Source organism: Grammomys surdaster, unplaced genomic scaffold, assembly GCF_004785775.1.
Source record: "Grammomys surdaster isolate TR1022 unplaced genomic scaffold, NIH_TR_1.0 125621, whole genome shotgun sequence".
NCBI classification, from domain to species: domain Eukaryota; kingdom Metazoa; phylum Chordata; class Mammalia; order Rodentia; family Muridae; genus Grammomys; species Grammomys surdaster.
The window spans coordinates 1257179-1279543 of NW_021620462.1; the positions used below are offsets into that span (position 1 = coordinate 1257179).

Below are 22365 nucleotides of genomic sequence, written 5' to 3' on the forward strand. Positions count from 1 at the left end.
CCATGTACACACACACATGCAGGCAAACACAAAGAATAAAAATAAATCTAAAAAAGTTTTTTTTTTTAAACTTAATTATGAATCTAAAAGCCAGCATGGTGATCTGAAGCTGAGGCAGGAGGATCAAGAGTTCTCTTCTGGGTGACATGAATTCCAGGCTAGCTTTGCTTATACACAAACCTGTGTCAAATAAATCTGTTATAAACATATTAGTTTTTAGTCTTTGTGTGGCCCATCAGTTTTTATTTCTCTTGGTTAAATATCTAAGAAGTAGACTTGCCAGGTCATGTGTTACGTGTACCAAACTTCCTAAGAACCTGCCAGACTGTTGCCTCGAGGCTGAGCCATTCAGCTTCCTTCTCCACTGAGTTGTGCTTGCTTGCCTCTGGCAGTGTAAGTCTTGCATATTGTGTTCTTGGAATGAATCTGGTGGGGGTATTGGTTCCTCATGGTATTTCAGTTTCATTTTCTTCTAATATTTTAAGCTTTATTGTTATTTTTGGTTATGTGTATGTGCCTATTGGGGTAGGAGGCGGGGGCACACAAAGGTATTGATTTCCCCCTAGTGCTAATCTTCAAATGGTTGGGAACTACCAGATGTGCTGGGAACTGAACTTGTGTTCTCTGCAACAGTGCTTTATGCTCTCAACCACTGAGCCATCTCTTCAGGCCTTCGATTTCTCTTTCTTGATGAGTAGTGCTTCAAACCTTTTCAAGTGATTAGTAATTAATGATGTATAATTCTTAATGATATATCTAAAATTGTTTTTTTCTGCTTTTTAATTGGGTTGCCCTTTTATTTTTTAATTATACAGATTATTTGTGTGTTTTAGGGATAAATTGTTGTCAAATATATGTTTTGGGTTGATTTGTCCTGTTTCTGGTTTTTTGTGTTTTGCAGTGCTGAGACTCAAGCCCAGAGCCTTGCATTGCTCAGTACACATTGTACTCTGAGCTATCTTCACGGCATTGCCTTTTTTTTTAAAAAGGTAACTGCTATATTCATCTGGTTGTCTGACCAGCGTTCATTGCTACTTTCTTAGTTCCAGAACATTTATTTTCACATACCCCTCCCCCTTAAAACAACCTTTTGTATGTGTCAGTGGTTACTTCCTTACTACTACCCCCCCACACACACACCATTTGCTGGCAACCACCACTGAATGACGTTAAAAGTTTTAATTCTGATAAAACCTCAATCATCTTTGTATATTATGTATTTTTTGAGGCCCAGGGAAGCTTTGCCTGCCATTGAGATGAGAGGATGCTGTTTTCTTTCAGGAGCTCTATGGTTTGTTGTTTGTTTGTTTTAGCTTTAATGACTAGCCTTAGGGTCTGCTTAGACAACTATTTGTGGTTCAAGGACTAGACTGCTGTATATGCACTTGTTTTCCTTTCCATTTGGTAAAAGAGACTTGCTTTTCTACTTTTCAAAACTTAACCATTTACACTGTGGCTACAGTTGCTGGGCTGCTGCCACACTTTGCTGGGAAGCATCAAAAATTTGTTTGACTCATGTTCATCTTCCTCATGAAGGAGTAGATGTGAGTGAGCATTGCCCTCAATAGAACTTAAATCCAGTGCATATTACACTTACCTGGAGATGTGAAGGAAAGCTGTAGCTTGATGCCCGCTTATAACATTTCAAGAAATAAATTATTTCAAGATACAAATTTGGGTCATTGTTTTAGAAAAAAGATTCTCCATGTTAAATTTTGACAGAAAGATGGGCCATCTAACAGAACACTTGTTGTAAGATATTTGATCACTGTGAACCCCAAGGTTGAGTTATTTACTGAAAAAAAAACTGTTTCTAGTTATGGTGTGGCTCAGCCCTTAGCACATATCATTAATTTCCGTGGCTGGAATACAGACAGGCCCTTAGGACACACCTTCAATCAATGAAGGTAAAGTTAATTTGTAGAAGGAAGTACCCATGTTTGAAAGTGATGTCTAATTGAGTGGCAGACAAAGTGACGAATCAGAGAAAGATTTGACAGAATAGGATATGCCCAACTCTCATAAAAAGAGAGAGGAAAGGGAAGCTAGTTGAGGGGTAATGCAGATAAAAAAAGCTGTTTTCCCCAGGATAGTTATAGAGAGACAGGTTGATGAGAGAACAAGCTAGACACAGGTAAAGACACAGAGAGCCAGACGTAGAATGAGAAGGAGACAGAAGATTAGAACAGATTGACAGTTTGAGGCCACACAGAGCTATTCAGGAGAGGCCAAGAGAGAGAAACCAGATTGAATCAGTCGGTGTGGAGAGGAGTTTGAGCTTGAACAGCTGAGTTAAACCTGCCAGCCGGAGCTGAGAAAGAACTATAACTATTCAGCAGTAAGTCTCAGAGGCTGAAAACATTCTAGGCCTAAATTAGATTGTAAGGAAGCTAGAAGCTTCCAGTTGAAGCAGTAATAAGCCCTGAGATGACATTTACATCAGGCAAATAAAAGATACTTTTACAATACTCTTGTACTCTTTGTGTGTTTTCTGCAGTTTTGATGCATTTAGTTGTTACTCACGGTGACAAACCCTGGCCTCTACCTCATGGGCTAGTAACTGAATTGCTGTTCTGGGCCTGGCTTGTGTGATCCTACCCATGCAGTACTTTTCCTTATACAGGGTAAGCAGACATAAACAAAAGTACTGAGATCCAGTGTGCATCCAGAGCCTTAATATACTGGACTTTCCAATCTGAGATGCTCAATGAAGCTTATACTCAGATCCCAGAATCTAAACAACTACTGTACCTGAAACCTTTCTGGTCCCGAGAAATTAGGGATACTCAGCCTTTATTATAGGGCTCTCTCCCTTTGCCCAGCCCAGTTCCTGCCTCTGAACACCTACAGCTCGTTCTAGCAGGCTACAGCTAAATCAAAGTGCCTTAACTTTCCCCAGCTTCTCTGAGACCTAGAGAGTTTGTCAGTCATGTTGGCAACATGCCTACTGTGCAAGGACCTTTCTAATGCTTGTGTAGTCAGACAGTGGATATTTTAGCATTTCTTGGTTTTTTTTTTTTTTTTACTTTTATCTGCATTTATTTTATGCTAAATTTATTCCCGTGCCATGAGCTTCTGTTTCTTCAGTTTCTTCTGGGATATCTTTTTCTTCTGTGCAACCTCCTCTTCTGGCTTTGGAACAATTTGTTCCTTCTCAGTGAGGATCATCTCAATGTGGCAGGGGGAGCTCATGTACGGGTTAATCCGGCCATGAGCTCTGTAAGTTCGTCGGCGCATCTTAGGTGCCTTGTTCACCTGTATGTGTTCAATTACTAGAGAGTCTACATCTAAACCCTTAAGTTCCGCATTACTCTCGGCGTTTTTAAGCATGTGCAGCAAAAACTCTGCACTCTTCTTTGGCCACCGTCCCTGTGTCCAGCCCCATTGTTTGGCCTGGGCGCACCTACCAACTCCACCATTATACCGACGGAATGGCACACATTGCTTTTTTAAAGTGACATCCTTCAGGTACTTGGTAGCTTTGCGGATGTGCAGGCCCTTGATGGCCTGGGCAGTTTCCCGGGTGTTCTTAAAGTGAACGCGAAGGTTTGAACCTCGTGATTTACAAGATTTTGTGGGATTTTCCGGGTCAAGAGAGTAGCGAACCATCTTGACGAGTCACCTTTCGCCGCTTACAGGAAGAGGAAGCGCGAAGGCTACTTGTTTTTTGTTTTTGAGACAGGGTTTCTCTGTGTAGCCCTGGCTGTCCTGGAACTCACTCTGTAGACCAGGCTGGCCTGGAACTCAGAAATCCACCTACCTCCGCCTCCCAAGTGCTGGGATTAAAGATGTGCACCACCACTGCCTGGCTAGCATTTCTTTTTGAGTTAGAAATAGAGGAAAGGGATGTGTTTTACTGATGGTTTGGCTATGGACCACAAACATTGCATACTTAAAGGGACTTAGTGTCTTTTTCTTTCAAGAAGACAACCTTTAATTATTAGTTTGTATATAGATCTCTATGTAGAGGCTACATTAACATTTAAGAGGAGCTCTTTAGGGTCGGGAGAGATTGCTTAGCAGCTAAGAGACCATACTACTCTTGCAGAGGACTGGAGTTTGACTCCCAGCACTGACATCAGGCAGCTCTCAACTGCTTGTAAGTGCAATTCCAGCGCCCTCTTGTAGTAGTTACAAGAACTACACTCCAGTGCACATACCCACACAGAGATATACACATAATTCAATATTTCTTGTTTGTTTTTACAGAGGAGCTCTTTAGAACGCTAAAACTGAAGTGATTATTGGATGCATGTAATTCTAGCATCCTAAGTCTGGGCTCCATGCTTGTTGCCTCAGGTACATTACAGAACCAAACTTACAGTGGTCTTAGGGTTATGTGGTGTCTAATCCATTTCTCTCACCTCTGTGAATAACTGAGAAGTGGTTGTACTCAGTATCAGTAACATTGTTCCAAAGGCTGCCCTGATTCCAAGCATGTATATGTGTCAGAAACAGTTTGGTGCTAGAACAGCTTTACCTGAGTGACAGGTTCCTTTTCTTCCACTTGAAACACATTTAGAACTAGAAATCACCCAAAACTCAGGAGAGCTCTCAGGCCTGCAAGTTGTAGTCAATAAATTAGTGTTTTGACTCTAATGCAGATTTTTTTTGCAGCAATGTCCAGAGACAAGTTAGATCAGCTAATTAAGTGTTCAAGTCTGAGTGGCTTTCTCCTTCTTCAGTAATCAAAGCATTTAAAGGTTAAAAAACAAACTTCATGACTTTAGACTCCTTGACTGGCAGCTGGGTACCAGTAAAATGGTGTCTCCTAGGGCCTTGCGTGGGCCGGGCAAGGAGTCTCACATAGAGCTGGGGAGCAGCTCTCTCTTCTGAAGACTGACTGCGGGGGAGGAGGAAGGTTGTTTCTCTGAAGCCCCTCTGCATCACTTCTTGTGTCTTAATGTGTAAGCCAGATGCCTGTGACTTCCTTCCTCACAGCTCACTAGCTGCTACCATACTCTTAAGAAGGACAGTTTTTCTTGACAACAGTCATTTTATGCCTGTCTTTTCTAGACCAGAACACCCCAGCAGTAAGTGAAGGACCTTTGGCTTCCCATCCAATCAAGATCACCAAGACAACAACTGGAAAGTGCCCTGCTGTGAACATCTTGTTAGAAAGGCCCTGCAATGGCAAGTGAGTGGCAGGGACACTGCATGATTTTACTGGTTGGTGCCACTGGGTGTAGTTAAATTCTGCATTCCTTTCGTTCCTATGTGACAGAAGTTGTTTTGAGCAAGGTCTTGTAAACTCTGTGATGGGTCAGGAAAACAGTGGTTTCGTGGTGGGCATCGAACACTTGCAATGTAAGAAAGCCTCCAGCACTTAGCTAGCATATACAAGTTGTACTGACACTTAGTGTGAGTTTTATTTCATCTATGGAGCAAGAATCCTTGCAGTGTGGAAGATTATTGTGTTACAAAGAGGAGTGGGCAATGATGGTAGGATGCTGAGTTTTGTTTAAACAAACCATTTGTTCACATTTGAATGCCTTCATCCTTTTGTGTTCTCAGCTCACTGGATGAAAGTATGGGAACAGAGGAGGGATCAGAGAAAAGGGAGCCCCCCCTTCCCTTCTTCAGAGAAGATCCACATCAGAAAGAAGGCCAAACTCCCCTCTCAGTCCCACCAAGGATGCGGCACAGCATTGGTGATTACTGTAGCCGATTTGAGCAATTCCTACGGATCATATCTCATGAGGCTATAGGCTCCTTCAACCCATGGCTAATAGCTGAAAGGTCAGTAAAATTTCTGTCTTTGTTTACAGGCCAAGGACCAAATTTTAGAGTTGAAGGGGAGCTGGAGAAAGGATCAGTGAGGTCTAATTCTTTGCTTTAGGGTCTGAGGCTCCATTGTGGCTGCTCTTGGGCTGGTGGGCAGCCTCTGTGAACTGCTCTTCAGATGCAGGAGACTATGAAAACATCATGGTCTTTGCCACCTGGAGGAGTGGAGTGCCCTTCAGTCTCCTTCTCTCAGGGAGCCTGTCAGGCTGAGCTCAGGGTGCCATAAAACACTGTAGACTGAGGGACTAAAAACAACAAGACTGTCTTTTTCACAGTCTGGAGGCTGGGGGTTATCTAAGATTGGAGTGTCTGCTGAGTGTTCGCTTCCTGGCTGGCTGACAGCTGGCTTCTTGCTCTGTCCTCTAGTGACAGAGGTCCTTTCTCTCTTCCCCTTGGGGCACCATTCCCATCATGAAGATTCCACCCTTGTGACCTCATTTGAACTTCATTTCCTTCTAGGCTCAGGCCATCACATTGAGAGTTAGGACTTCGGTGAATGAATACAAATATTCAAGTTGGGGCTAATTTTTTGATCCTGATGGTGAGGATTGTACTCTGTCAGAGAGCTCACGTTTTGCTGGGAAGGAAACAGCCATAAGAATCCTCACGACTAAGGCACACTGGCCTTGGCAAGCAGCTAGCTGCTGACTACACTCTTGTTCTCACATCCTGCATCCCCAGGCCCTTCCTCTGAGTACCACTTTAGTACAAAATGCAAGGTGTTTTTCATCACTGAGCAAAGTAGTAGATTGCTTATACTTTTTTTTCCTTAAGTTTTAAGCATGCCTCTTGTTTTTTGTATTTCTGAGCTTTTGGCTATCGTGCACTGTTTCTTCTTAAGTTATTGGAGGCCGTGTGCTTTCCCAGGCAAGATGTGCACTAAAAAAGAAAACTTAGGACTTCAGGGGACCTAGATTCCAACATGGGATATCCAGGAAAATGGCAGAACCACTTCCAGAGACATTGCCAGTCAGCATAGGTAGCAGCCAGTTCAGACCAGAAGGGGAAGACAGAGGACTTCAGAAGGGATGTTGCTTTGAGGCACAGTAAAGAAAGGAAACCCCTGTCCTGCCACCTGCTGTGCTGAGTGAATGAGAAGTGCCCTTGTGTTTCCCTCAGAGTTGGGTGGAGAAGCAGTAGTGGGGACTTAGAGAGTAAAGGGAACACAAGGACGAGGTGGTCACTTCTGTCTCCAGAAATGACACACGTGGTGATTTGGACCACTTCTCCTCTGAGGGTAACTGTTAATAGAAAAGCTGGATTAAAAATAAAATGCATACACTTGAAGGCATCAAGATACTAACTAGGTGATGAAGCACAAGTAGGTCAGGACCCTGGAGAAGAGAGCGCAGCCCACAGTGCGGTGCTGAATGGTTCATTCTGGAGGAGAGCACCACCACAGCCTCCTGAGGCCAGAAGACAGAGGCCGTGTTGAAGTTTCTTCACAGTGTTGGTTATGGTGTTGGTTTTGAACCCAGGACCTTGTACACTCTGGGTCAACCCACTACTGCTGAGCTACAGCCCCAGGCCTTGTATCACTTCCAGTTGAAACCTTGAAAGGTTGCATTCTCTGGAAGGTCAGGAGATCTGGGTATAAATGGGTCTTCGTTGGGGCTCCAGGCAATGCCACATCTTCTCAGTTGCTGAGGTGACTCTAGATGCTGTTGTTCCCTGGGCCCCATATGTAAACAAACACGTCTTCTCTGGAGGAAAATCATATCATCATAGGAGACTTAGTTTACTTCTGTAATGTTCATAAACAATGCCTATTTTATAGTGAAAATAGCCAGGCAACAGAGAAACAACACTAACAGCATATCCACAGCAGCTCCAAATAGTGACACTACTTACAGACTCAAATAGCTGCCTGGTGTGTAGAAATAAAAGACTCAACTTAGAATTTTGCCAGAGGACTGGGAGCTCGTCAAAATCCAAACATACATCCGTGGACAAAAAATATACTTTCTGAAATGAGGAATGTACTGGATAGGCTTGACAACAAATTAGATACAACAGAAGGGAAACCTGGAAGCTTGGAATGTGGAACAGTGTGTGTGTGTGTGTGTGTGTGTGTGTGTGTGTGTGTGTGTGTGTTTGTGTGTGTGTGTGTGTAGGCAAAATTAAAGATGGAAAGTAAAGATGGGCAACTAGGAACATAGAAGACCAAGCAGTGTGGTCTAATACTTGTGAGGTTCTGTCTTGGGAGAGGAGAGTAAGAAAATGAATCTGAAACAATGTCCAGAGAGACTGTGGCTACCATCTCCATAGTAACAAAGGCCATGAAGACAGACGAAACTCTACAAACCCCAAGTGAGTCTGAAAATATCTCCATATGATTTATGTATTAGTTATAGACGGAAAATAGTGATTTATAAGGAAGAAGCCTGGCAGACATTACCACATCTGAGTGGCCAAACTCAGCAGTCACCAGTAAAGGAACAAGCATCTGTTCCAGAACTATGCAACTGACAGTGATTATAAGAGAATACTAAACAATCCAGAACATGAGGAAAATGAGAGGGAAAAAGCTTTACTCTCCAAAAACTGTTATGGTCTGAAACAGAGACTGGAGAACATATTTTAAAGGAAAGACGTCTAAAAAGACAGACAACTAAGTAGCCTGGATTGGATCTTGGATTCTGAAAAGTTTTAAGGGCCTTATTTGGACGGCTGGAAGGTTTGACTAAAGTCTGTGCATAAGATTAGATAATGGTTTATAGTACTGTTACAACAGTTGTCTACATGGTGTCTTTTCTAGGACACACTGAAGTTCTTGAGGGATTCCAGATCTTCAACATACTCTCTAACAGTTCATATTTAAAAGGCTGTGTGTAGTGTATACATTCATATGTTTATGTAGAGGTATCTGGGATATGGAGGGCCTTGCCCTTTCCCACAAAGAAAGCATGCTCCTTCTCTGAGCTGGGGCTGGGCTGTGGCCAGGTCATACATTTCCAGTCAGCTCTAATGTCAGCCATCTCAAGGGTGAGATCCATTTGATCTGTTTTGGTGCCCCTGCAGGGCTTGGGGATCTAGGTGCTACCATCTTAATATCTGGGAGAGCCAGGCCCTTCAGTTTCTTTTTCTTCTCCAGAAGTATCTTGGCTCTTTCGGGCTTCTAGATCTCCACACAATTTCTGAGCTGATTGCCTAGGTTTTCGTGAATACTGAACAGCTCTGTTTGGCTGCCCACGCCTTCAGCTGTGTCCTTTGTCTTCCAGCTTTTCAGATGAGCTGGTAGATGAAGCACTGGGGGCCGTGGCTGCAGAACTGCAGGATGTGTGTGAAGACTATGCAGAAGCTGTGTTCACCTCAGAGTTCCTAGAGGCCACTGCATGAGAGCTGTCCAGGCAGAGCCCTCAGATCACTGCCGGAGGGACAGCACCACCCGCTGTCAGCTCATGGGGGAATCTTTGTCCTCAGATGCCCACTGAAGGGAAATGCCAGGGAGGTCACCCTCGTCTTAGTAGTACTTCTAGAAGTTATAAAAAGGTGGGTTACATTTATTAGCGCCTGAGGAGCATGAGACAATTAGAATGGTACATTTTCAGAATGTATAATTTTCCCACTGAAATGGTGTGTTCATTCCTCTGACTCAGCTGGAGATCAAAATGTTTTGAAAGGTAACGGATAAAGATATTTCACATAGGGATTCCAGTCTCTGTTAAACCCACGGGGGTGGAGGGATCAGGCTAATCCAAGTGCCGTTACTGTCTGGTCTCAGCACCTGGCTCCTGTTGTTAAGTGTGTTCCTCACATTGTCACTGGTGGTGTCTCCCTCCTGGGCGTCAAGCTATGTGGAATGCAGATTGGTGGTGCCACCAAGCCTCTGCTCAGCAGCAGTGGAAGTGGGGAGCCCAGCACACAGGCACACGGAACGCACAGTCCCAAGCACAACTTTCTCCGAGGCTCACTTCCTAGGGAGTTTCACATTCTCAGTTTCTCAGAGTCAGGTATTGCTATTTTGACACATGCTAGTATAAAAAGCATTTCTCCGAATGCAGAAGAAGTTTGAAGACAGGAGAGGCCCTCCCCATGCCAGCTCACTCTCCTAGAGAGCAGAGGCTTCTCTGCACCACAGAGCATCCCATCTGAAGGAGGAGCCAAGACTGGAAGACTTCTGGACTCTTCAGAGGACCAAAGATGCCCGAGTGGCCTTTTGAAGGCTCTTAGGTCCTGGTGCCAAGGTTTTCAGGAACTCTGAATTGAGAAAAAGAAACATGCATAAAAATAAGGCAACTGCCTGAAAAACTTTTCCTGGATCAGAGTTTGGCTCAGTTATTTGTGTGAGGCTTGGTGAAAGAAGTGTAAGGAACAAAGGGAGAGACACCCAAGGACTAATGTGCATCTGGCTACCACAGATGCCTCGACGTGGCCTCCTGGGATTGTTTCTAAGGTACTAGAAATTCAGGTGATGATATAAGCTTTTTGGTCACAAAAATTGATTTTTGTTTAATATTTTCCTGTTTAATATTGTGTAACCTCAGAAAGGACATAAAGGGATGCACAGGTCTTCAGTCTAGGGAGTTAGACATGTATGTACACTTGAACCAACAGAAGCACTTGTCATTGGTAGTATCATTTGTTATGGCAGTTTTTACTGTGCTGATTTAAAAAAAAATAAACTCAGTATTTTAAATTGTGAACATGTCTATTTGAAGTAGTTTACATCTCCTTTTCCCCACAGGTAATGTGAAATGGGATTTACAGGAACCACTGGGAATACTTTTGTATTTGATAGGAACATAGTAGACTATTTACCACCTCAGAGAAAAGTGAATGCTAATAAAAACCTAACATTTATTGAGCACATACTAGAGTATTGCACTAAAAGAGTTCCCTTCGTAACTCAATGCATGCAGGTATACTCTGTGTGAGACAGATACCATCACACCTCCATTCATAGATGAGAGAAGGAAAGGCGAATTTGGGCCAGCCAGCCTGTGTTCATGAGATATGCCATGGTCATGGAGTTACTCTCCCATGAAGATTACTGTGTCATGTGCTCCTGCCTCTCCTTGTTCTCACTCGGTATCCTAGACACCGCTTCTGGAGCAGCGCCTTTGCTGAATACTTCCTACTGCAGCCTGTCCTTGCAAGTCTGGCCCAGCTTCCTGTACCAGGTGGCCCCCACTAGCTCATCCCTGCCTCGGGTCCAGGGTCTGCTTCGTAGTCCAGACTTGCAGCCATAGTGAAAGAGAAGTGAGCCACAAGAAATTAGAATTTGGAAATGAAAATTAAATCCTCTGATTATTAATGTTGCTGTATACAGCCATGCACCCAGACCACTAGACTGTTTGCTGTGTGAACTAAGGCTGAGCACGCGTGAGCCGTTCTCTAATTCCCTTCAGCTTTCTCATGACCGGTTCTCAGCCTGCTTTACTTGACTGTGTTTGTGTTACATGAGCTCCCCCCCCCAATTTGTTGAGGTGCTTGTGTGCTCTTTAGTGTCCCCTTCCATCATAGGCTGACTTTTACTGCCAGGCCAGACTGTCTCCCACCTGTTTACCTCTTGTCTCTGGTAGACTTGAGGGCAGGGATTCTGCCTAGCACTTTGTTGCTCTGCAGGTACATTTGAATTAATGTATGGGGATGGATCATATTCAGTACAGTCCACAGATACATGTTGACCTTGTGTAACCCTGGCAGATGGTCATCTACGAGTGTGCACATTGGCCCCTGAAGTCCACTGCCATTGGCTTCCAACTCACTGTGGCAGACTTGTCTCCCTCTACGTAGACTGGCACGGGGGTTAGGGAGATGTCTGCCCCAGCTGTCCCTGGGCCTCAGTCAGGCTGTTCCTGTTAACTGGATGTGGGCCAGGCCCAGGGCTAGAGAACAGACAGAAGAGTGAGTGGGGGTTGGTGGGGATGGTAAGGTGACTCCCCTTCTTAGTATGATCACTATTCTTGCACCAGGGTGGGTGATGAAAGGTCTTACCTTCTTCCCACTAAGTCCAAGTACCTGCCTCCCTAAACTGGGGACCTCCAGGAGAGTGAGTAAAAGAGGCAATGCTGGGAGGGGACACAGTAGCCACAGGCTGACAGGTGGAAGACAGACCACAGTGAAGCAGAACCCCCCCCCACCCCCGTGTCCCCAAGTAGTGCTGGTGTCTTAGCTTGACACTGGTCAGAATTGCCTGCAATGACTGAAAGCCAGGTGTATCCTCACTGTGACTCCTGGTCACCAGGAATGTACCCTCTGGAGCAGTGGTCCTCAACCTTCCTAATGCTGCTACCCTTCAATACAGTTCCTCATGTTGTGATGACCCTTCCCTGTAAAATTATTCTCATTGCTACTTCATCACTGTGATTTTGCTACTGGTATGAATTGTAATGTAAATATCTGTTTTCTGATCTTCTGAGGATGAGAGGCCCTGCTTCTGGGGGTCCATACAAAGCAGAGGAAGGCAGCATTCTAGCTGTATGTCCTCATCAGTACTGACTTCCATGGAGTCTCAGTTGGTGCTAGAGCTGTTTCTGGTCAGTTTCAACATGGGTGTGTACTTCAATAGCCAACAGTGGGGGCCTGGGTTACATGGACTCCTGTCAGCCATGCTGCTGTGCGTTCACTCTGGGTTCTTAGTAAGGGCCTCTCCCTTGCTGACTCCTGTGAGCACCCCATCTTCTCCTTTCATGGGAGCTCAGTGCTGAGTCCCCTCTCTCACTTGCCAGGCCTCGATTCCTCTACCATTGGCCCCATTGTGCTTACACCAGTCCACCCAGGGCCCCATGTGTATCTTCAGTCCAGCCAGAGCATGCAATACCCTAATACTTGTCCCCCTTCCTAGAATGCTGAGTGTGCCCAGTCTCCCTGACTGACTCCCCCCCCCCCAATCAGGGTCTCATGTATCACCAACTAAGAATGGCCCTGGAGAAGACCTTAGCATCTCTTCAGTGGCTCCTGACCTTGCTGTAGCCCCTTCCCAGGGCATCTGTGCCCAGGCCTCAAAGACCCAGCCTCTCCTCCTAGAACCATTCATTCCCCTGGGCCTGGGTCTTTTAGCTTTGGTCTCTCCCTTTCCCACTCGAATGCCTTAAAGTCATCTGTGGAGAGCCTTCGGAGGCCCACCCTGTGGTTTCTGAAGCACCTTTGCAGCACAGCCATGAGGCCCCATGGCTGTTCTAGGGGCAGGGCTGAGAGGCTGGCTGCAACCTCCACCTTTTGTGCTCTGACAGTCCTTCTCCTGCACAGCATCCCTGCTCCCCTGTCACTGTGGGCCTTTGCTCTCCTGCAGCCTTCCACTCTGCCCCCTCCTGCTCTTCTCTTTAGGTCTTACCTACACTTGCCAGATACCCTCCCCCTATGTCTGTCCTGGTACTGCCTCCTCCAGCCCAGACCTGCTTCTTTCCCAAGCATCCCACCCACAAATCCTCTCCTCCAACTCCGTCTTGGTGAGATTTCCTATGACCCTCCCACTTGTGGACTGCAGGTCACTGGGCCTGTACTGTGAAGCCCCCTGTATGTTCCTGTCCCCAGCTGGGGTGGGGCCTTCAGTAGCTTTAGTCTGCCTAAAGCTACTCTTTAGTGAGAGAGTCCATGGGCATGGAAGAGTTCCAAGGAGCTTCTGACTCAGGAATCTGTGTTCCAAGGGGGCAAGAGTACTTAAGTCCTGGCCCTTTGGGCTCTTCTGTCCATCAAACTCCTACCTCAGGTTCACCAAGTCTAGTCTATATTTGACCTAGAAAAGCCAAGCAAACACTACTTACTTGGGTGCACACAGGAAGCAGGAACTGAGGACCATGGAGGCTGGGCCAGCTACCAGAATGTTTGCAGAATTTTGTAGGACCCTCAAGATCTCCCAGGAGAGTTCCAGCTCCAAGATACTCTGTGAGATAAAGGGCTTCAGTCATCACTAGTACCTAATGGAGTTGTCCAAAGAGCAGGAAAGGCGATGTGTGTACCTGGATTAACCACCCACCTCTTCATCTTAAAAACACATTGTTTAAAAATTCCCAAGTGCCTTTAAATTATGCTATTCTCTACCATATAACTGCACCTTTGTGTACCAGCAGTAGTTCAGGTAGTACGTTAAAGGATATAGCCATGAAAACAGAGATCAACCTCTGGCCATAAGATTATTTTTTATTATTATTATGTAGATTTTTTTTTTTTTTTTTACAGAACCTGTTAGGAGGGACCCTGGGCATGCACTGAGAAGCTGGGCTCTGGAATGCTGTCCTGGCCTCTTACATTGTTTTTTCCTGCTCACTGTCCCGTGTGGATCCTTGCCATGTCCTTCTATCTGGACACCTGACAGTGATTTTCCCAACTTTGCCTTTTGCTGCCCTGGGCAGCGCATCTGGGGCCTATCCAGCTGGTCTGCTGTCCAGTCTCAGACCCACAACCTTGACTAGGGCCTCATGGTCACCAGAACTTTCAAAACTGGATTACAGCCTTAAGCAGTAGATGCAGTATCAGACCCATTTTATAGATGAAGAAATTAAAGCTTATGGAAGAGGAACTTGATTAGGCCCATCTAGACAGAGGGACAAGTCCAGAACTATCAATCTCCGTCTTTCACCTCCAGATCCAGTGTTCTGTTTTTACAGTTGTCTGGATACCAGAGTCCAGGGAAGGGTACTTCAGTACAGGAGGTGGAGGGGAGGGGGAACAAAGAATTTCCAGCCAGACTTGGTAATGGCTACTCTGTGGTTGGGAAATCTTCAGTTCACTTGGCTTCAGTTTCGTCTGTAGAATGGATCAGTAATCTCTAGATCAGAGTCAGTGTAAGAACCCAACAAGGTGGTAGAATTATAGCACCTAGCCCCCAGGTGGAGTGACTTGATTGTCACTTCTCTTATGGAGGCCAGCCTAAGCAAGAAGGTAGAACAATGGAGGCAGCTTAGGATGGAGTGGAAAACAATGATGCCAGTAGCTGGTCCAGAACCTGGACACTATGGCAGCCTGCCCCAGTCCCACGGGGCATTGAACCGAGATCAGAAGACCTGGAAGAGAGAACTGGAGGACAGGGGACACAAAGAATGAGCAGCTTGTCTATAGTCTGACCAAACCGCTGATTTTAATTTTTTCACACAGGGGTTATATATACATAGAGGCAGGATGTGGGGAAGGGGATGACACAGGAGCATAGGTGTTTTCAGGGGGAGTACAGATATCTTCCAGAACAGGGTATCGGCTGGGTGAAGAAGCAGGGAACAGATCACTATGACTCTCTGTGATTCACTTGTTTCTTATCTAAGCTGGTACTATCCACCAAGGCTACCTATCCACAAGGTCTATGACTATTCGTTCTTATCCAGGCTGGTAAATTTCCACCAAGGCTGCTATCTGTTATCTTATAGCTATCTGTTTTAGGGTCAGTGTTTTTCCACAGAGACCAAGACTTTGTGTTAGCAAGCATGTATGGCTGACTCAGGCCTGTTGCTGATTTTAGGCCTTCAGTGTATAAGCAAGGCTGCTCCTGACAGCAGCCTGCATCAACAAGAGGGGATAGATGGCCCAGTCACCTTTGTATGCTCAGAACCAACCACTGTGGCAGCCATACAGTAGGACCACAGCAACTACACACTCCCACTAAAAATGAAGACTGCACTTGCAATTGACAGGTAAATTATTTAACTTAGGCTGTAGCTCAGTGGGTAACATGCTCAGTTAGCATGCTCAAAGCCGGTTCAATCTTCAACACCAAAATAACAGCACAATGGTGTACATCTGTAATCCCAGCATAGAGGAGCTGGAGGCAGGAGGATCAGAAGTTCAAGTTCCCACATGGAGCTACATGGACACAAACAGCCCATTTACCACTCACAGCACAAAGACCTTCCTCTTTCCAAGATAGCTCCTGGGCTACCTCATTGCCATTGGTCACTTCCAGTAACAAGACACAGTTCCATCTAATTCCTCTGCTCTGATTGGTCAGGTCGGAGTTACCTGTCCTCTGGAACAGAGAATGACTCTCCATCATTTCAATAGCATGGATTGTGCCAGGCAGTGGTGGCACATGCCTTTAATCCCAGCACTGGGAAGGCAGAGTCAGATGGATCTCTGTGAGTTCAAGGCCAGCCTGAGCTACAGAGAGAGTTCCAGGACAGCCAAGGATCTGCAGAAAACCCCAAATTCTGTCTCAGAAAAAAAAAAAATTAAAAATGGTGCTGGAGAGATGGCTCAATGGTTAGGAACACTAGCTGCTCTTCCAGAGGACCTGGGTTCAATTCCTAGCACCCACATGGCAGCTCACAACTGTCTGTAACTCCTATTCCAGGGGCTCTGAACCCCCAACACAGACATACATGTAGTCAAAACATCAATGTAAAAAACAGCTACTAAGTATGGATTACACCTGGGTGGGAAGTGAAAGCCCTGCTCTATGAGACAGAAGGAATTGATGTTGGGCAAGCAAAACAGCCAGTTAACATTAAAGAGGCACCCTAGCTCCCTGGTAAAGGTTGTAAAGCAGGCACTTGGCACACCAAAGGCCAGAGGTTCAGTTCCCAACACAGAAGCAAAACAAACACACCATTGTCTTCAGATGAGGCAGTAACAAACTGCCATTTGAACTAATGTTAAAGTTCACTGTGTATATAGAAACACAAAAGCAGGCAGAATGAAAACAGAGCTGAAGCAAAGGAGAGAAAAGGAGGGATGCATTTCTACTGAATGAGGACAGCGGTTGGAATAGTCTTCCTAGAGAAGGAAGCATTTGACTTAGACCTCGAACAGTAAATAGGTAGTTCAGACTGTGTTCAAGAGAGGAAGGGCCTACCAGCACTAGCAAGGGGCTCACAGGAAGGTAGATACAGGTATGGATGTACTGCATGGTTCAGACAGCATGGAGGGCTTCAGGAGTGAGGCCTCTCCGAGTCATCCCAGGACAGGTGAACAGGACAGCTTCATGGCCTGAGGAGGCTGACTGGGTATTAGGTGGCAGCAATGGTTCCAGCCTTATTCATTTTTTTCCTTCTGGCAAGGAATTTCATCCAACTTCAAGAAGATGCCCTTGAGCCGGAATAGGCAGCTTCCTCCACCCCAGTCCCTCCCTTCCCTTGAAAGCACGGTTTGCCCTAGATTGCCCTCCAGCTCTCTAATCTTTATTCCATGTGTAAATGGGGGAGTCTACTGGGAGCCCCAGGCCCTTGCCAAGTGCTCCATCTGTGTTAATCAACCCCTGTGAAACCAAACCCGGCATACACTCCAGCTTCAACAATAAATGTGGAAAGAGTCTGCAGGCGCCTGGCTGTTACAGTGGATGAGAAAATGGATTGAGAACAATAAGAACTGTGGAAGGTCCCTGTAGAGGGGCAGATACTGAAGGCTGAATGGCTGTGTCAGGGGCAGGTCAGCCATGTCAGGAGCCTCCCCACAAGCCCCTACAGGCATATCCTGTTAATTCTTTGGCTTGTGTATCTGCTCTGTGTGATGGAGGAGTCTTGGCAAGTCTACGACCTGCCCAGTCTCCTCCCAGCTCTCCAGCCTCTCTCCCAGTTAGAAGGCTCTCTGACTAGCATTTGCTTTTAGAAATTCCAGGCATGTGTGCTACAAAAAAAAAAAGTGGGGCCACCTCAAACCTCGATGGTCAGGTTTTTGTGTGAATGGTTCAGGACTTCAAGACCTGAGCTTTCTCTCTTGACATGTCTGGTCCTCCTTCCATTCTGAGCTGGGGCCCGATACCAACAAGGGAGTTCTGCTTTACTGTCTTATGACCTGTGTGTGTCATAGGCCACCTGAGCGCAGGAGATAGGTTGCTGACCAGAGAGCTTTCCCCAAAGCTTTTAATTAACTGGTCCATGTTTCCAGCTCTAGTCAGGAACAAGCTTCAGATTCCCCATGCGGACTAAAGGGACTATTTCCATCTGAACAAAGGTTTTGAAGCAGGGTTACGGCTAATCCAAAATGTCAAGATTCCTTAAAACCCGATCAAGCCTGGTGTGCTGGGGTACACCTATAATCCCAGCTACGTGGGAGGCTAAGATGAGAAGCACAAGTGCGTGGAGGCTCAGGCAGCATTGAGTTCATAGCCAGTCTGGACAACTCAGGGAGACTCTGTCTCAGCAGGGAAAGAGGGATGACATGGACCTCAGTGGTAACCAGGGTCGTTACCTATCACATGTGTCAGTCAGGGTTCTCTAGAGGCTCAGAGACATAGGATGTCTCTATGTATTAAGAGAATATATTGTAATGACTTACAGGCTGCAGTCCAACTAACCCAACAAGGATTCAGCGGTGAATAGGAAGTTCAAGAATCTAGTAGTTGCTCCCATGAGGCTAGTTGTTTCAGCTGGTCTTCTGAATAACCTGAATCCTGAAGAAATAGGTTCCAACAGATATGCTGGCAAGTAAGTTCAAGCAGGCAAGGAAGAGTGAGCCTTCTTTCTTCCTCATGTGTGAGCCTCCTGTAGAAGTTATGGCCCAGATTAAAGGTGTGTACCACCACACCTAGATTTGAAACCTGCTCTGTTCCAGGCTGGTCTTGAACTCAGATATCTGCTTGCCTCAGTCTCCTGGGATTAGAGGTGTGTACTATCTTGCCTGGGCCTAAGCTTTTCATTGCCACTATGCCTCAAGATCTGGCTCAGAAGCATGCATCATCCCGTGTCATGATTGGAGTCAGAAGACTGTGTCTTCTAGGCTCAAGATCTGGATCACAGGTATGCCCTCTATTTCTGGACTGTAGTTCATACCAGATGTAGTCAAATTGACAACCAGGAGCGGCCATCAGAACTTGCAAAGCCCTGGGTTGATGGCAATGCTGAAAGACAGATAAAAATCTGGCCACACACACATACACACACAAATGTACAAATAGTGACATAAAAATGTCCACATATATACATAAGCACATGCAAAAATGCATATGCAAAGTGAATGCACATATATATGTATATATATATGTAAGTCTATGTGGCCTTGCATGTACATTATATGTACACAAAACATGTCCACTTTTAGGACCCAGGCTCCCTAGACCCAGGTAGGCCAAGCCCCAGGTTATGCACCCAGAAGCAATGATTCCAAGTCCTGGCCCACCTCTTCAACAGCCTGAAGTTATTGATGCATATCCTCTACACCTTATCCTACCCAGGGCAGAGGGGAAGTTATTATCCTCTTGTCTGCACGTGAGAACAAACAGCCCAGAGTGCAGTGGGATTTCCAGGAAATCACAAAGTGGTGTGTGTGTGTGTGTGTGTGTGTGTGTGTGTGTGAGAGAGAGAGAGAGAGAGAGAGAGAGAGAGAGAGAGAGAGAGAGAGAGAAGACCTCCAGCCTTCTTCCCAGCTTGTGGTTGCTTACTCTCCATGCGCAAAACCAAAATCACTTCATACCCCCACCCCAGGAATTTATAATACTTTCACTAACATGGGGGCAGGGCGGGGACAGGGGAGTGAACAGGAGGGAGAAATCTACTTCCCAGTTGAGGTCCACAGGATCTTGGCAGTAGGCTTGTGGTTAAGTTCTACTTCAGACAGCTTGACTCTGAAAACCCTAGATGCTTTTATTTCCCAAAGAGGAACGATTACAATGTCCTGATATTAAAAACTTCACAGCTTAGAGCAACTTCAACATGACATCCACAGCCCCTTTCCTGGTCGGGCTAGGGTGGCAGGTGCTAGACATTGGAGACCTAGACCATTCGCCAACAGTTTCCTGGAGGTATACTAGACTCCTTCCTGCAGAGGGCGCTGCTGAGTGCCCACTGCGGGCTCAGAATACCTGGCTCAACTCATATGCCCTGCTACAAGGCAGGGGCAGCTGTGTTTCCTGAGGCTTTCCGTGACTTTTAATCTTGCCAGGTCTTTGGGAAATTGTTGGGTCTACATAATGAACCTACCTACAGTGTCTTTTGTTTGGAATTCATGATGCTAGCTCCCATCACAGTTTGAATGGTCATGGCTGTACTCCTCTCTTTATAGAGCCCACATTTCCAGGTCCCCATCCTGGAATGTACTCATCCAGTCTAGCACTGAGCAACCAGGCCTGGCCTGAATGAGCAATGCAAAAATGACTTTCCTTTCTGAGCTACTGGCTTTCAGATCCTTTCACTGGTCTGATGTGGTGCGGAGAGGTGCTATCTGGCGAACATCTTCATTCGAAGAAAAGATGGCTGCAGTGCTCATAGCTCCTGGCCCTCTCAAGCTGCCTCAGTTCAGTTCCTACTTTCTCAGCCAGTCTTTGGGGCTTCCTTTTACTCTCTGTGGGACCCTAACAGCTCCTTTGGACTCCAGGGACCCCTGAGAATGTTCTCTACAATGGGGGCACACATGTCATCTGGACCACCCATGACCACCACAAGCCAGGCGGCCTGAGCACCAGTATACAGCAGGGGCTGGAAAACAAACTTCTTGGGGATAGAGAGGAAAGAAAGAAGGGAGGGAAGAAGGGAAAAATGGAGGAAGGGAGGGAGGGAGAGGACAGACAGACAGACAGACAGACACAGAAATCTCAACATCAGCCAGGGCTGGCTTCTACAGATTCATGGGAAGGTGTGAGCTAGGAGCCTCTTCTCTCAGTTACTATGGTATCATTACTGCCCTAATTGTGGGTGTATGTTCATATGTGTGCTCATGTGTGTGCTTGTATGCATACAGGTGTGTGTGTGTGTGTGCACAGAGGCTAGAGAGGTTAATGTCAGGTTAACTTCATTTGAGGAGAAGCTTCCTCAGTTGCTTCTCTGTTGCGTGTGTTGTGGTTGTATACATGTATATTTACGGGTGGGAGGGAGCACACACATGTGGGGAAGACTAAGGTGAACTTTTGGTATCTTCCTCAACACTCTCCCCTTATATATCAAGTCTCTCTTTTTTTTTTTTTAAAGATTTATTTATTTATGTATTCACCATTGCTCTCTTCAGACACACCAGAAGAAGGCATCAGATCCCATTAAAGATGGTTGTGAGCCACCATGTGGTTGCTGGGACTTGAACTCAGGACCTCTGGAAGAGCAGTCAGTGCTCTTAACCACTGAGCCATCTCTCCAGCCCATATATCAAGTCTCTTAATCGAACATAGAGCTCTCTGATTCAGCTAGTTTAGCTGGCCAGCTTCTGCCCCTCACATGCTGGAATTACAGACAGTCCTGCAATGCCCAACATGGGCACTGGGAATCTGAAGTCTAGTCCTCATGTTCTCACGGCAAGAACTTTCCCTGCTGATCAGTCTTCTCAGCCTCCCCCCCAACGCCCACCCACCCCTGCCACGAGGAACCTGGAGCTCACCAACTCAGCTATGCTAGTTGGCCAACTGTTTCGAACGATGACCTCTGCCTGCTCAGTACTGCTGCGCCCTAGTTGATGCTGAGGACTGGAACTCGGGTCCCCATGGATTTTCCTGGCAGAGCTGTCTCCCCAGCCTCACATTTGTTTTGGTTTACAGTCAGTTAATACTCAGCTTGCTCAACAGTATAGCATGGTGCTGGGCAAACTAGGCTGGGGCAGAGTCAGGCTATCTATCCTTACTAGTCAGCTCCCTCATTAGTGTGAAGGAGGCCTCTCTGCCTACATGGGATTCAATCACTAGGTGCTCTGAGCCTGTCAGAACACAAGGCCCTCCCCTCTCTATGTCCCTCGTAAATTCTGTGACTGAAATCTGAAGCGCACGCCCGTGAGCGCTTTTTTTTTTTTTTAGCACTTTTTTTTAGCTGTGCTTCCTGCCCTTAGAGACAGATTTATATAAAATAACCTGGAGGGATTTCTAGAACCACATTTTTATTCCCCAGCAGCCTTTCTGGGCCAGGATGTTTCCTTGATGGACTATGATCCTTCAGCCTGCAGTTTAATTGGCACCAGGTCGGTGAAATGTCTCCCACCGCTTACAGAGAATCTGGGAAAGGGGTGTTTCCATCTCCATGATACCAGAAGTCCCTAGGGTGTCCTTTGCCTCGGCGTGTAATCTAGTATATCTTTAATAAGTGGAGTCAATTCACTTTCAAAACCCTTGTAAAATCCAGCCTTTTAGTCATTCTGACCAGAAGCATTCAAATTGCAATATGAATAGATAGCCCTGTAGCCCGGGAGATCTGCCTGGGAGACCGACTTGGCAGTTGCATTGATAGCCCTGGGAGGCCTCTGCCCAGACAAAGGCATTCACATCTGTGCTCCAGAGAATCCTGCTGACTCAGAGCCTCTACCTGCCAGGGCACCTCTCCTGGGGATTCAGAAAACCGCAGGATTGTATCGGAGCTGCCAAGGTTCTGAGAACCCTGTGGGACCAGTGGGCTTGCAACAAGCACAGACAGGGAAGCGAGCACATAGATGCAGCCGGCTGGTGAACAGCCGAGGCAGCAGTGGAGCTGGTGGCAAATCCCTAGCTTCTTGGTTTCCTGTGGTGTGTGTGTGTGTGTGTCTGTCTGTCTGTCTGTCTGTCTGTCTGTCTGTAGGTATGGCACAAGTGTGGAGGTCAGAGGGCAATTTTCCATCTCAGATTCTGAGGACTGAACTCAGGTTTAAGTAAGTATGCAGCAAAGGTGTTTATGTGCTGAGCCATCTCACATGCTGGTCCTTCTTCCTTTCTGTGATTAAAAGGAGAGTGAGCATTGGAAGTTTTGGGTTTGCTTTCCTGCTTTGACACTTATCACAAGCTCTGGGGTATCAAGAAAGATGTTGAACCTCTCTGAGTGTTAATTATCT

At 46.1% G+C, this 22365-nt stretch overlaps 1 protein-coding gene and 1 pseudogene across 5 annotated transcripts in view; one reads left to right on the forward strand and one right to left on the reverse strand.

Annotated features, from left to right (window-relative positions):
* The window catches only part of Kiaa0753 (KIAA0753 ortholog), a 49029-nt gene extending 38599 nt beyond the window's left edge, over positions 1–10430 (forward strand). For 3 of the 5 annotated variants that reach the window (XM_028787266.1, XM_028787271.1, XM_028787267.1), the window contains 3 exons: positions 5017–5137; positions 5515–5739; positions 9006–9883. In XM_028787266.1, the coding sequence (XP_028643099.1) occupies positions 5017–5137; positions 5515–5739; positions 9006–9123 (464 nt within the window). In that variant the 3' untranslated portion in view covers positions 9124–9883. Of the gene's footprint in view, positions 1–5016; positions 5138–5514; positions 5740–9005 lie in introns of those variants that run through there. The other 2 variants (XM_028787268.1, XM_028787269.1) reach the window with 2 other exon arrangements.
* LOC114638706 lies at positions 3009–3655 on the reverse strand (annotated as a pseudogene).
* Positions 10431–22365: the final 11935 nt, after the last annotated feature.